This window comes from Poecilia reticulata, linkage group LG22 (assembly GCF_000633615.1).
Source record: "Poecilia reticulata strain Guanapo linkage group LG22, Guppy_female_1.0+MT, whole genome shotgun sequence".
In the NCBI taxonomy this organism is placed as follows: Eukaryota; Metazoa; Chordata; class Actinopteri; order Cyprinodontiformes; family Poeciliidae; genus Poecilia; species Poecilia reticulata.
Window position 1 is genome coordinate 15,001,306 of NC_024352.1, and position 16,018 is coordinate 15,017,323.

The following is a 16,018-nucleotide window of genomic DNA, read 5'->3' on the forward strand; positions in this document are numbered from 1 at the left end:
ACACCTTACATGAAGCAGCAGGAAAACAGGCAGCTATAATAGAGCATCTGTCCACTCAAATAATGATACCCTGCTAGACTGACTTGGATGGCCATTGGGCATCAGTACAATCGAGTGTGAGTCATGGTGGTGATAGGCAGCGGGGAGAAAAGACGCAAGCTCAGTGTTTAGCTTAATGTCAGTACTAATGATGCGGGCTGGGCCGTGCCACTGAGGTTTGGGCGTTTCCCAGCTCTTGTTCCTGTTTACACCTCAGCTTTCCTGGCTACTGAACAGAAATGTCTGAACTTCAGCTGCAGGTCTCACTGCCTTGTGAAATGGGATCACACAATACAGACAGTTGGTCAGCCCAATATCATCAAACTGGCTGCTCTTCACCAACAATTGAGGCTGTATTTTTATTTATCTACTTCATGAGATATGAATAGAGTGGTTTATGTTACACCACAGCAAGATAGAAGCGAAGCGCATATTTGTGGACAGGAAAGAAAATGTATGGCTTTCCTAATTTCCTACAAATTAAAATAATTAAAACCGTATTCGGCCCTCTTAATCTTTTGATACCCCGAAATAAAATCCAGTTGACTTAAGGAATCACTTAGTACAGACACAATTGAGCACAAAATCATTTCTCCTGTGAAGGACTTAGAAGTTTGTTAGGGAACATTAGAGTAAAAAAATACCATGATGAAAACCAAGGAACAAAGCAAACAGGTTAGAGATAAAGAAGTTTAAAGGGGGTCATGTAGAGCTGCGTAATATATCTAACCAAAAAATATCCATGTGTTCAAAATACCAACTCCAAATGATCAGAGTAATATGATAGGTACTGCTTAGAAGAATCCCACACATGGGCTACAATAATATATTACTTCAGGTCCAATGCCATGCATTTCTTTTTTTGAATTTTACATCCAGCTACTCTCCATTATACTCACATCTGCTATAGACTCATATGGAAGAAGCTAATCTTTCACTTAATTTGTCAGATGACTTACATCTGACAAATTACGTGAGCTACAAATACGTGTAGCTTTCAAGCCAAGTGCAAAGTGCAGCAGAAAACTAAAACAGCACATGACCCTGAGCACAACACCCACACCAAACAAAATGGTGTTGAAAGTGTCATCCTGTGTAGACGCTTTTTTTTCAACTGGCCAATGAGCTGGTTCGAGTTGATGGGAATAGGGATGGAGATAAATACAGGGCAACCCTGGAACAAAAAAAAAACTGCCAACGTTCAACTTTTCGGTCTCTAGACAAGCAAGGCTCATGACAAGCAGATGACCTGGCACTAAAATCATCAATAACCGTGGAAACTTCACACTGGACTTCCAAGCATCATGGATTCTGTCCCTCTCTACTCTTCCTCCAGACTCTGAGATATTAATTTCCAAATAAAATGCAAGCTTCTCTCTGTAAACAAGCCTTTGGACCACTGAGCAACAGTCCAGTTTTTGTTATCCTTAGCCCAGATAAGACGCTTGTAGCCTATGGGTGGGATTCATCTCTGCATACTTGCACTAGATGCACTGATTCCAGCCTTAGTTTAACTATTATGAAACTCCCCAAAATCCTTCAGGAATTTTGCTTGATGATCCTCTCGAGGTCAGCGGTTAGCCCAATTGCTAACGGCAATTTTTACCACACGTTTTCCCTTTCTCTCAACTTTCTATGAATATTCTAAGACACAACATTCTCTGAACAACCAGGTTCTTTGGCCATGGCATTTTCAGAGTTGGTATAAGGTGGATCTCTCTTGAGGATACAAGGAGCTAACGATGGACTGAGATATGTCTGATTAGGGAAACAGACTGGTCATGCCTTGACCGGATGATTAGACTACAGACAGAAGGCTCATTTCAAAGACTAGAACATGTCAAGGTTTTAATTAATGTGGAAAGATGCTGCCTGCCGGTGACTACTGATTTTTATTCTGATGTATACCAGCTGCCACAACAAAATGAGAAGCATTAAAACTGCCAGCTTAGGAAGGAAATATAATACCTTAAAGGTCAGACACATCAGACTAATTAGTCAACCATTGTTTTTATGTCTCCAAATAGCTAAGAAAATCCAAAGTACTTGTGGGATTCCACAAATAGGTCCCAGTGTAATAATGATGGTTGGGTGGAATGTGGAGAAGATGGTAGAGAAAATCTGAGGTGTAGGCAAGGTTTGCTGGGGTTAAAGCAAGGAAGAACCTTGACAAAAAACAAAAAAAAAACATTTGATTTCAGGAAATCTTTTCCTGTTTGTCTTGTCTTATTTCAAAAGTAAAAGTTAAAGTGTCACTGACGCAACATAAACACTTCAGTGATATAAAAATATGAACTACTGTGCTTTCATTCTGTGTCCACAAAAACATTGAATAATAAATAATTCTCACAGAATACTGAGATTGCAGAGTGGGGCTGTTTTCGCCTGTAGTAACTGGGTGAAATGCCAGCGTCATCTTACAACGTATTCAATGTAAGTCAAACTAAAAACAAGTAAGGCTCAATACACAAAATTGGAGGAAATTGTGAGCGATTTTAGCAAAGATTTGAGCAATTTATTTGTAGCTTGGGATGAAGAAGCTAGATGGAGTGATGAAGAAGAGGGAGCGGGTTCTACTAAACGACTGCAACCTCAGTTGTTTAGTAGTTTCAACATGTTTAGCATGAGATTACATTAATGAAAAGATAATTTTCTAGGTAGACTTTTTACACACGTATTTTAACAATGTCTATGAATCTCCACGTGTCTGTGTGTTTTTAAATCAATTTTAGGGACAAAGTTATGTACAATACAAATGGTGGTGGAAACTCACGCTAAGATAACATATAAACTAATTTAACTGATCACAAACAGTAAAATTGTGTGCTGAAAGATAAAATCCAACGGGATAACAAAAACAATACTTTAAAGTAAATAAAGTGGACAAACACAGGCACTAACAGAACTATTATGGAGGGAACACATCTACATCTAATGATATCAATTTGGCCCCATGGGACAGCAGACGGCAGCTGATATTGAGCCATAAAAAATGATAAGGCACTATGCAAAAATAATAAAACATTAAATATAGTTGCTAAAACAACTGACAAATTTGAACGTCGCAGAAGGTAAAACAAGACTGTTACAAAAGATTGATAAGGAAACCAAAACTGGAGCCGACTAAAAATAAAGGACCAGGAAATAAAACCAGGCTCTAAACAACCAACAGACCATATCAGTAGTTGGCAAACAATACTGTGTTGATTCCATCACTTCCCTTTTCTAAAATAAAAGCTATGATGGCGGATTAGAAAATAATACAGCAACAAAGAAGTATATTCATCTCACGTGTACATTTACTGTAAGCCTATGTGTTAAATACAGACTACAGCTTTGTGGCTTGAAAAGGCTTTCACTCTCATGATGGCACAGTGTGCCATCTTGCCTGCCAGCTCCGTCCACTTAGTGGTTTAAGTGCTTAAAACGTGCCAAGCATCACAGACACCCTCCATTTCCATCTTAAAGAAAACTGAGCTTTACTAACTTCCTGTCAACAAGGCTGGCTGAATCTGTGTGGCCTTACATTAGTCTGGGGGTGTACAATGCACAGATAAGATCTTTTCCATCACTCGTGTCATATAAAGTGTCTAAAAAGCTAAGCATTTAGGTAAACATCGAAGATTTTTTTTGTTTGTTATACCTTTCTGCAACTGGTTTGGCGATTTCTTCAAATATCACATCTTGTTTAATGTGCTGTTCAAAAACCTTTCGGAACCTGGAGAGAAATGGGAAACAACACAGAATCGTCATGACACATTTAACAAAACAGGCTAAGAATAGTCCAAAAGATTTTGTTTATTTGGAATATCCACAGCTGATTGTTAAATATTTAATGTCTTAAATAGATGAGGTTTATTGAACAGTGGTTCTGTTCTGTAAAACAAACAAAGCTGCATCATGTTCAAGCCCACAGAAAGATGAGGAGAAATGTGAACAGAATCCACCCATGGAAGGTTGTTAAAAGTGGAAACTTTATTGCTATAAGGGCACAGGGGAACCTCTGCGAGCTATTATAAGACCATGTGGTTTTCAGAGGCTCTGAGTGTCCACTGCTGTCTGACTTTCTAACTGTGAATTTAAGGTTTGGAAGCGTGGCATGAACCCTGCACAGAGGGTATTTGAGGCAGCAGCTGAGCTTTAGACAGATGTTCTGGCTCTTCACTGACAGGACTTGTGGATGAATTATTCATGGGGAAAAAGTTCAAATGCAGCCACATGAGCCAGGTTTGAGTGTTGGCTTTCCTCATTGTAGCTTTTTACACTTAGATCATCCGGCATATTTGTTCCTCGTATATAAAATTAGTCATGTTTTGTTTGTTTGTTTTTGCACAAATTTGATACTTAGACTGATCACAGATTAATCTAAGTTTAAATCACTGTTAGCCTAATAAATAAAAATAAATACTTTACTCTTAATATCATTGTCCAGGATAACATAAGCAGAATGTAGTTCCATCTCCGGTAATCTGCTTACATCCTCGATGATTCCAGAATTATTACTGCATCTTGATTATTTTCAATCATTGAATTGTGTGTGTCTCAGAGAAACTGTAATGACTTGAAATCTTCCACCTGGTGCCCACAAGTATTAAAGAAAAAATGTTTTTAGCTGCGTTCCACCTGAAATATTGCAGGTAGGTAATTCCTTTGTAGGCTTAACCTGCATACCTCAATAATATTTAATTACATGACCTTGTCAAAGCCAGTGTTTTTTTTGTTTTGTTTTTGTTTTTTTTTAAGATTATGAAAAAAATTAATTTATTACAAGCTGCGTTCAGTTTTTTAGCAAAACAGCAATGTCTATCACAATTTCCATTCCAGGGAAGTGTTTTATCACACCACAGGACTATGAAGACTATAAAATACAAGATCACATGTGGAGCTCCCCCAAGGTTCCTTCCTCAGGCGACTTTAATTCAGATTATTTATTGTTCTTTTATCTCAGATAACTGGAGAATAAGAATGTCTTGATCCATATACATGCTGACAATACACAACTTGACATTTATTTGTCACAAGTTGCAGTTCCTTATATTCATTGAGTGTTTTTAAAATTGCAAAGAGTGAATGAGTGTATGTCTGTACTCAGTTAATCAATAGCAACGGCAGCAATAACATTGAGAGAGAAAATGTTTTTTTTAACAGTTCACTTTTTTTGTCTTCATTTCTTTTTTATGCCGTTGCCTCTGTTCTTTTATTTTTCCTTGCATTAGCTTGTGTATAAATGGTGCTATATAAACAAACATGCTTTGCCTTCCCAAGTATCATTGACAAGCACAAGCAAATAGGTATTTTTATTTATTCTTTACAGCAAACACTTATGTAAATGAATTTACCTGAACTTGTAGTTTTCCCTCTTGTGGTTAACAATGCCATCAGCCAGGTCCCTGGGCACCAAAAACTCCAGAGAGGCACCTGTTTCCTCCTCGTGGTTCACAGAGTACACCTGAGGGAGCCAGAGGCAACATAAACACAGGCACATAACTTCTAAAAGTGGCAACTATAGACAGAAAATGTACCATAAAATGACATTTTAGGAAGCATTTAAGAGCAGTCAAATAAACATTCATGTACTGGTCTGCTATGTTTTACTGATTTTTTGCCGTAATTGTACGTGGAGTCATACTTGCAGTCCAACTTCAACATAAAGTCTATACATCATCTTTAGTTAGAAATATAGGTTTGGACATTTGTGGTTTGAGCATTGAAAAAGCCCAGAAATGAAAAGATGGCAGTTTATGGTGCAAGTATCCTGTGGAAAGCAACAGTACTAAAGAGGCAATCAGGATCAGTGCACTGAGAATGCTGGCTCTGCAGATTCAAGCCAAAGCCCGGCCCCAAGGGAGACAGAGAAAATTGTAGAACATTAAACCAATATCGACTGAGCTCTAGCACTGGAGGCCATTTACGTGGGCTTGGCTGGGGAGCTCTAAACACCCATGTTCTCTGCTTTTGAGCCTCTGGCATATGTTTCCAATGGACACTGATGTAATTAGCATTCTCCAGGGCTGGAAGAATAAAAAAAAAAGATATGGTCCCAGTGATTAAATTGGTTTTCCACTGTCACCCTGTTTGTTGCTTTGCCCTCCTCATCAACGCTGTTTTTTTCCAGAGATGTTTGCCAAACCCTGAAAAAGCCCCTAGAGGGGGAGCTGTACTCTTTCATTTTGGTGGATATTGTCAGGTAGCACTAAAGCACTAAGAAACTACGTCGGATTCTTGTTTTTTAAAACAGGGGCTCTGTTCAGAAAAGCGCTACAATAAGATGAAATTACAGTTTTAGCTCTGCATCCTATGAGAACCTATGTTTACATGTAAAATGTGGAGCAAATGTTCGCATAGGAGTCAAAGCTTCTTACAAAATTTACTGTAAAGTGATTTTGGTCACTTTGCAAAAATGTTTCAACTTTTTTCTTATCTGTATCGGATTGAGGACCTGGATTGAAATGTATTTGTAGACAATAAAATAAAAACAACATTCAAATTTGATAACTACATGTCAACAATAATTGTGTTTTAGATAGCAAAAAAGACAAGAAAATGTGGACTTTATAGCGTGAACTGTTTCTATAATAGACAAGTTATAGCAAGAAGCGCCCATGAAATGTGTCACTGAAAACAATCTGAAACAACTGCATTCCTTCCAGGTGTGCCAGAGCTGAAAAGGCTCTGAGACTCTTTTGTGGATTCCTGTTCATCCGAATAATTTATTAGGACACCTTATGGAAAGGAGCCATCCTCATTAAAGTTATAACTGACAAATGAAGGTAAAATCTTCAGTGGAAAAAAATGTCCTTAAGAAGAAAATGAAACATATATGTAAACATCTGCATATTTTGACACCTGGTGTTTTGTATAAATAGTCTAGCTTCTCTGAATAAAGACTAGACTGTATGCATGTGCTAAACGCCACGGGCAATAAGTCCTCTACTTCATCTAATCTTAACACCAAATAACTCTAATTTCCATTACATAAATCTGAAAGCCGAAAATTGTGCTCTTACCGCCGCAGTTTTATTCGTGGGCTTAATTCGACCGAATATCTGTATCGTTTGTTTAACCATTTTCTACTATAAAACTAAACGTTTTAGGCTAGCCTCAACTTAGCCTATAAGCTAACCTTCACAACCAGCGCAAAGCTGGTTGGGGTATGTTTTATCTGGTTGCTAGGTGACGGTGGTCACCTCAAAGATCGTCTATTAGCGACAAGATGATTCACCGTGACATAAAATTTGTTACAAAACATCCCAAAGAACAACAGGTTTTTATTTTTTTATGGGGGCAGGGGGAGGGGTTCAAAGAAATCTTGGGATTGTATGTTTAAGACAAGGTCACCATAGGTTCAGTGACTCATTCTGAGGAATTATTGACAAAAGTATTGTCAGTGCTGCAGGCACACCCTGCATATTAAAGAAGGTTTCTTAGAGCGAAATGAGTTCCCGCCACACCTGCTTGATTAAGAAAGGCTAGTATTTGAGAAAGCTAATCTGGCAAATAATATGTATCCGGTTCAAAATTCAAATAGATTTTTGAAATCTATCAAAAATGTATCAAAAGTCCTGGAAAAAAGGATTCACACTTTCCTCTGTGACTTCTGTATGATGGTATCTACTAAGTACTTAGATTTTGGAAATTAATTTGTTTGCTAATATATTTAAATATCCAAGACAAAAAATATACAAATTATTGATTTTTTTTTTTAATCTGTGTGAGCAATTTTTTTGTAAAAAGTTGACAAAGCCACTGTTTTACCATAATCTATGGTTACAGAATATCCCAAATAAAAATATTAGAGCAGTACATGCAAGCAGATTACAGGATAAGAAAAAAGAAAAAAAAAACACTCAACTAAAAATAATGCTGTTGGAGATTTTGTACATTATCAAGCTAAACAAAAAGTAATCCAGCAGAGTAGAGAAGAAAAAAAAAACCATTTACTGGCATGTCTCTGCTCCTACCTGGGCATAAACAGATAGAAACTCTGAAAAGAAGGCGTGACTGCAGGAGCAGACACAGATGAGTGATGAGTAACAAGTGGTAATTAGGTGATCTAGAGACAAGATAATGTTGAGAAATGAGATATGGGGGCAAAGCTCTTAAAAGACAAAATGTTCAATGGAAAATAAATAAAAGCAACAGATCATTTCAACCTGGAACAGAACAAGGAATAAACTTGTGACTTTATCTCAGAGAAGTGGTTTACAAGCCAAATATTTTCACTAGTTTAGGAAATTGAGTAAAGTTGATAAAATACTGCTTTGTAACACATGAGAATGCTTTGTAACCAATTAGACTCAGTGGGTTACACTTGAAGGAATATTCCTTAAACATCAATTTGTGTTTTACAATGTTTTGTGGTGCACAACAGTTGACTGTAGATTTTCAGAGAACCACTGCATGCAGTTCACCTGAAAGAGCTCCACAGAGCACACCAGCTTGACAGGCTGTGACGGTCATCGAGACGGAGCCATGCATGAAAACGCAAAAAAAAAAAAAAAACTGCGTTTGCCTAGGCTTGAAACTTTGCTAGGCAGCTTCAAAGGAGACAACTCAACTTACAGCCCTAAATATAGCAGCAGCTGTTACTTTTTAGGAATACGGTATACACATTACAGGATGTTGCAGGCCAAAGAGCTTGTTCAAGGTTGCAGAAGCCCCAAGTAGAATTTCATTTGCGGTCACACTACCAAATCAGAAAGAGAAACTTTTTTGAAACATGGATTAATTTATACGTTTATTTTGTCTAATTGTATTAATTTTCATGACTACAGATCATGAAAACAAAAATATTTAATGCATGTCCTAAAGAGCATTGCTAAAGAACACATCTGTTGATAAGGTGCTGTATTCAAGCATACTATTGAAAAGTTAATTTGGAAGGAAAATTATATTTAACTCTGACAGAGGAGCTTTTTAAATTGGTCCCATGTATTCATTTTGTCTAACTGAATTTTGGGTTTTGATTAGTTGTAAGCAATTTTATTCAAAATGACCAGGAAAAACTCTTGATGTATGTCCCTCCTTTTGTAATGACTCCACTACCCATCTGGGGAATTCTTGAACTTTATAGATGACACGATTGTGGCTACTGTGGACCACTTCCAGTTCCCTGAAGTCACCCATTCTTGGGACCTGACATGATCCTCACGTATAATAAACGTTGCTTGGAAGAGGGTCCTGTGTAGGTTGCATTTCTTGTGGCAATTCAGAAAGTGCAACCTTCCACAGAGGCTGTTGTTTATCTTCTTCACAATCAATATTTAGTCTGTCTCATACACATCTGTCACTGTGTTGATTGGTTCATCTACAAAGCAGAAAAGGGACAGACTGCAACAATCAGGTCTGCAGAGAAGATCTCTGAGAGTGAATATCCCTCCATCCAGGATTTGCACAGATCTTGGGTCAGGAAATGGGCTGCTAATTTCTATGCCACTGTGCAAGATAGTAAAATCGAAACCATTAGTGGAACCGCTGTAAATATGTCAAAGTATTTTCATGACTTCTAACTCACAGTCTGGGCAAGGACCCATTATGTTACTTTACAGTGAAGGCGAAAACCGATACATATATGATCGAAGAGCTTTTGAAACTTAGAGGTTTCAAAACCTAGTTTGAAACCTAAAGGCACAGGGTGCAGCCACTTGTTTTAAAGTAGCTCTTGCATAGAGCTAAATGTGATTCCTGGATCGAAAGATGCATGCAGTAAACACCGACCAAAGCTGGAATGGGCCTTTTTGGGAGCTGCGAACTCCGTTTTTAATATCCTGTTTTGGTCTATGTGTTATCTTGAGCTTAAGCTGACATAGCTGTGGTTTCTCCCCAAAAGAGCAACCACGGTTTGAGTCTGACTGTTTTTTTTTTTTGTTGTTTTTTTTACACTCAGACAGCTGAAACGTCTTTCTCTTTTTCTCTGTCTGTCTAAAACAACTTAGTTTGCATGCATGCAAGGTAAATTCTTTCTAGTAGCAGGGGGGAAAACACTTGAGAATATTTTTCTAGGCTTTTTAGCGACAAATTCCCACAGTTCATGTGCTTATCTTTGTGTTCTGATTTTCCATTTCCTGTTGTGGGTTCACAAGGAGATCAAATAGCAGTGAGACAGAGAAAGTTGTCACAAGGCGATTGTTGCAGTGCCTGGTGAATCTGCAAGCACGTCCACTGAAATGCATGCATCATCTGCTTTGAAAGGATAGAGGAACTGTAAGAGTCTTACTTCGACACAAATGAAGCCACTTTCTTTGGCGGAGCACACTTGGAAACTTGGTGGAGCTTGGAGGCAAAAGCGTGTAAAGAAAAAAACCTGTTTTTTCAGTGATCTTTGCCAACATATGACACCTTTTGTCTTGAAGCACCCTCCTGGCAGCTGATCAAAAAGGCGTGCTCAGTCTGTTAAGAGAGATGGCAGCTCTCTCCGGACAAACAGCTCGGCTTGTGGTTGGGATTTTGCCCGCAAGATGACCTGTGGAAACAAAAAACCTAACCTGTGCTTTCACAACACAATCAAACGCAGTGTGAAGAAACAAAACAAGCATCATAATGGCGTCACATCTATGCCGAGAAATATAGCTTTTTTTTTTTTTAAATTTCCTCCTTCCTTTGCCAGCTCCTTTTCATAGAATACAACCTCATTCATTAAATGCACAGAAGTGTATCAGACATTGGGCATACTTGCCACTGCTTGCTTACTTTAACTGTAGCCTGACAACCAAGCACCAGCAGAGCACTTAGTGGGAGTATTCATGCTTCTCTGCATCTCTCTGTGTGTACATGTGCTGTCTAATGTCTGCATCGGTACATGGGGGACTGTAAACACCACACCTTCCACAGCTTCTGGTTAATCAGTCCTTTAAGACGGCATCTCCTTTGAGTGTGGTTGGATTTCTCCATGCCATTATTACAGACTATACAAGAGGATGATGCTTCTGTTAAGTGGTTGCCTCTCTGCGGCTTAGTGGGTGAAGCTGGATGGATTCCACTGGATGAGATATGTGCATTTGGGTAAGTGGTGCTGGCTCTTTTCTGCCTGACATGGGCCACAGGGGCTTAGTGGTGGAGTCCCAATATGCTCCTTTGATCAAAGAGACGATTAGAGACAAGCACACGCTGCCATGACGCTCCACCGTTGTAGATTTAGTATAGGCCCTAGCAAAAGAATTCACACCCCCTTTATTTTATTTTTCCATTTTTATATGTAATAACCTGAAAAATGTACTGTATTTTACAGTGGTTTTATGTGATAGACCAACACAGCGTAGCACATAATTGCAAAGTAGAAGAATTTATATTCAGCAATCCTGGGAATCCATGAGCAACTTTCAAGTACCCAATCCAAAATGTCCATTTGGTTTAAATTTGCTTTAAATCACATAAATTTTTTCTTGAGTTATTGCCATGGTGGAAGATGAACCTCAGTCTTTATATCAGATAGCCTCCCCAACAATTCTGAAAGGCCTTAGAGTTCTTGATGGAAAGAAAAAGTATACTCTACCATTTTTTTTCCAACATCGTGTTTAATCCCAAGGATTCTGTTTTAATGAATAACGTCTGTCAGTAAAAGTAGACGGTCATGTTTTGGTGGCTTTGCAGTTGTTCTCTACTGTCTTCATTGTCTGATGATGGAGTGCTTTGTGAGATGTTCAAAGTTTACTCTTAAGTTTAACACTGCTTTGAGGTTTATTACAGCGTTATCCCTGACCCGTGTTTTGTTCCTAGGTCTGCAGGATGCTGCTGGAGCAACGATGTTCTCTAAAAGCCTCTGTTTCCACAGAACAGATGGATTTATCTGGGTTTAGATTACAAAGTCACATGCACTCAATCTACTAATTACAACATGTAGGCTACTTTGTGTCGATCCACCATGTAAAATTCTTGGATGTTTGTGGTTGCAATGTAACAAATTGTGAGAAAGTCCAGCTCTTGCACAGCGTTGTGTGCTGAAGCGCACTGAACTATTTTCACATAGATAGTGAAGGCCAGAAAGTCACACCATTAAAGCCTGGGAACCATGTGAAGTGGCATCAAACATGTGAACATCTGTAGACACAACATCTGCTTGGTAACGTCAAGCTGACCAGGGAATGATTGATTTTATTCAACATCAGTGTATTTTATTTAAAGACTGTGAACACTCAAGTTAGAGGGGGAACAGCGGTGACTGTAATTGTTGTGGTGGCACGGGTCAGAGCATGTAAGTCCACGGTGTGTGTACGTATCCTATTTTTGCTGCTGCTAAAAAAAATGTCAACAAGCTGGAGGCAATAACTTTATGTAACCACACATGTGACCAACATGTGGGTTTTGACAACAGATTTGAACACAATTAGTGATTAATCTTATGCAGTTTCAAAGAAATTAAACGTTTTCTAACACAGATATATGCTAAAATGTATAGTCACTATTTGCATCTCTTGAAAAGAGATCACAAAGTAAAGTGGCTAGAAGCTTCAAAATACTTTGAGTACTGCTGACAATTCACACATCTAGGAGTGTTCAAACTGGAATCCCCGGAAGACATGGCGCTGTGCCTCACTGGTAGCTTTCCATATGAATAAAGGCAAAATAAATAAGAAAACAATGAAAAAAACAAACTTCTCAGGTAGCAACATGGAAAATCTCGATAGGGGTATCATTCACATGGAGGTCATGTAATTTAATTCCACAGGCAGGTAGGTGAAGCACAATGTTATATTTACTGGAAAGAAACAGCAGAAAAACCAAACCAAGAAACATGAAACTGAAACCTGTTTTGATTTACCATGGACAAGAAGACATATGATGATCTGGCGAAGACCAGTGTTGCATAGAAAATGACTTCAATGCATTTTATGTGAAAGACCAAGACAAGTTTATTTTCTGTCTTTTTTTTTCTTTTTCAATCTTGAGGTATGAGTTGTTCAGCTAAGCTAAAAAGACCATGGTTGCTTGAGGTCTAAACCTCTTGCATACTTGCCCTTAGATTAACCCAGGGTGGTGGCAGCGACATGCTGTGGGCAGGCTTTCTAAAAGGCGTCGTTTTTTCAGGGACGAAAAACCTTAAATTCTGGCAAATCCTGAAGGTAAAACCAGGGAGAGGCTGCAAAACACTTGAGACTGCGCCCTACATGACTTATGCTAAATTGAACTTCCTGATGCAATGACTGTCTTTTTACCATTCTTTGAAAAAGGCCACATTTGCGGAGTGCGGGTCTCAGCACCTCCTCGAGGTAGCAGACATATCTTGCTAGGTTTGTTGTAGCATGTGATGGAGTAAATAGTGCTCTGTAGCACATTACCTACTTTAAGCTGCTCTACAGAATTTAATGGTTGTAAGCTGACAAAATGTGAAAAAGTTCAAGAGGCGTGTGAACACACAGCAAGGTGCTGTGCGTATCGCACAAATGTTTAAAGAAACAATTTAGCCTAAACGTATTGTATTTTTGTCCAGTTTTAGCTAAAGCAAGAAACAGCAGAAACCAAAATGCAGAGTATCTATCTCAGGCAGTCTCCAGCAGCGGAGTCAGTGCTATTTAAGTTTGGGGTTTCAGTAGCTCTCCTGCCCTCCCTCCCCAGTGCATGGTTTTCTGGTTGCTGGCTGTTTCCAAGGGAATTCTTTAGGGCTTTGGTTATGTGTTATTCTCTGAGGCTTCTGCCCTCTGTTATGCTCGCTAAGCCCCGGCATATCAAACTTCAGTCTGCATTCCTCAAATACTGTATATGAGGACTCAAGACAAAAGGACCAGCAGTATTGTGGGACGGTTGTTGGAATGAATAAAAAGTCAGGGACAGGGTGACGTTTAGTCGTTCTCTGATCCGTCAGCAGGAAGAACAGCAGGAAGAACAGGTAAAGAAATGTGAAGCAGAAGGAGAAGAATGTGCTTTTGAAGGATTTGTTTGTGAATGTTTGGCTCTGCTCACTAGATGAGCTCTCTCGCACTTCAGGCAGATTAAAATTTTTATTTTGTTTCCATGATGCATAGTGAGCATGGAGTACAAAATTTAGCACAAAAAAAAATCCTCAAGTCCTAATCTTATCAACAAATCTTTAACTGAAAATATTTAACTTTTGTTCAAATTTCAATGGCATCACAGTTTTTCCCCAGCACCTCGATTCATATCTTTGTTGCTCAGCATAATCTTCCCCTTGTGAAGATTATCTCAGCAAACAGCTCCTCCTGTCAGTAAATATTTTTGCTCTGATTGATCTCTCTTTGATGGCCTCCAGATCGCAGCTTGATAAACACTTTCCAAGGTACTTAAGCAATTTCTGACAAGCACAGATAATCCACTCGCCTGGAAAGTACAACACATACCTTTTCCTTTTATAGAAGCTCTAGCGCTTTGTAATTTTTTGCAAGACTAGAATTTTTAGGCCATTGTTGTATAATATAGCCTACGACACCAGTTTTAACTCAGTGCAATGTGCTTTTTGTCTCCCAGTTTTCTTTAGATATCTGTGAAAATATCGTGTCTGGAATAATTTAAAAAGTCAGTTGATTTTACTGAACTCCTTCCATTTCTTTGATTAACTTTAGGAAAATATATTTCCCAGTATCATTCTCATAAGGAGAAAAAAGAAAATCACTGAACAATATGAAAATGAGCACCTCAAATTTGCTGCTTGAGTAGTTTTCAAATACCTCATGCTTGTCCAGTGTCTCCTCTTTTCTGTCCATTTCTTCAACCCACACCATCTCTCCATTCTAGCTGCATGTGGTCAGAAACTTAGAGAGTGGAAAGGCACAGGGCTGGGCGGTCTGCTGGCCGCCAAGTGCATGGCAGTGAGAAATAGAGGGTGGATTTTAATCTCTCCTTCCTAAAAAGTATGATCTCTCTGGTCACTTGCTAACCACTCCAACTACAGCATGTGTGTGTGACACAGTCAGGCTTTTTGCTGAGTGACAAAGGACTCAATGAGGTATGCAAAAGATGGTGAAAAAGGATTATTTTTAATACATAATAATTATTAAATACATAATAAGTGGAAAAAGAAGTTCCATCAATCGGGCTGACCTCCAAGTAGTCTCATCAAAAGGAGGAGTCAGTTGAGATGGTTTGGGGGTCTGATCAGAATGCCCACCTGTCCGCCTCCCTGTGGAGGTTTTTCCAAACATATGAAGCAAAATTCAGAACAAATCCAGAACAAAACAGGGTGCATAATAGGAGAAACTGACAAATAGCTCCCCACAAAAGAGTAACACCTAGACTCCCATCAGGAGTTGAAGGAACAAAAGCAACACCTCAGGCAGGTTGTCAGATATAACGGTGCACAGAGCTTAAACTCTGTGCTCCACTGGCCAGGAGCTTGATCCAAGGAGTTCAAACAGAATAAGTAAAAAGTTCAGGTGGGCAGCCCAAAGACTTTATGAGACACAAAGAAGGGTGGCCTAAAGGCTAACCAGAAGAAGTACCTGAGGAGACCAGCCTTCATTGGCTCCTTTATAGAGCTAATTTAAGGTTGCTGACCCCATCCCCTTTTTTGCAACAATGAGCAAAACGCAAAGTTTAGGCACTGATTATTTTCCTAACGTATAAAACTTGTATCTGTTCATTCAAGTTCCTACATTGTAACCAGTAAAACTCAGACAGTATTTTGCACACAGGTTTCATGAGTTGTTCTGAGTTCAAACATTTTAACAAAACATCACAGTTGAAAACACAAAAATATGTTTAAAAAAAAAAAGAAATGTCTCCATTTTCCAAGAAGGTAGAAGCCTTATACCAAGTATCTACTGTACATTAGACTGGATTGTTTTTAACATGAATCTGATATCTAACGTCTGCTGCATTCAGAATCCTAGTCCTTTCACGCAGGTTTGTTGTGATACATTTCCATCAAAAGGTTGGAACTTTCTTCTGGCAAATGTTCCAGTTGCATTTCAAATAACCACTGCAATCTGCTAATTGTGTGTAAAGATTGGAGGACACTGGACCTGTTTTCTTCTTTCTTGGAGGCGTTTTTCAGCTATCATCCAAAAGTCTTCTTTAGAACTAATCATAG

The 16,018-nt window shown here is 38.7% G+C and overlaps 1 protein-coding gene across 2 annotated transcripts in view; it reads right to left on the reverse strand.

The window, feature by feature from the left end:
• The window catches only part of kif6 (kinesin family member 6), a 52,963-nt gene extending 45,774 nt beyond the window's left edge, over positions 1-7,189 (reverse strand). For both annotated transcript variants that reach the window (XR_532602.1, XM_008399650.1), the window contains exons 1-3: positions 7,047-7,189; positions 5,379-5,488; positions 3,683-3,757 (exon numbers count right to left, since the gene is read on the reverse strand). Coding sequence is in view for 1 of the 2 variants with exons in the window: in XM_008399650.1 (XP_008397872.1) it covers positions 3,683-3,757; positions 5,379-5,488; positions 7,047-7,106 (245 nt within the window). In the remaining variant the exon portion in view is untranslated. The remainder of the gene's footprint in view (positions 1-3,682; positions 3,758-5,378; positions 5,489-7,046) is intronic.
• Between the last annotated feature and the right edge of the window lie 8,829 nt (positions 7,190-16,018).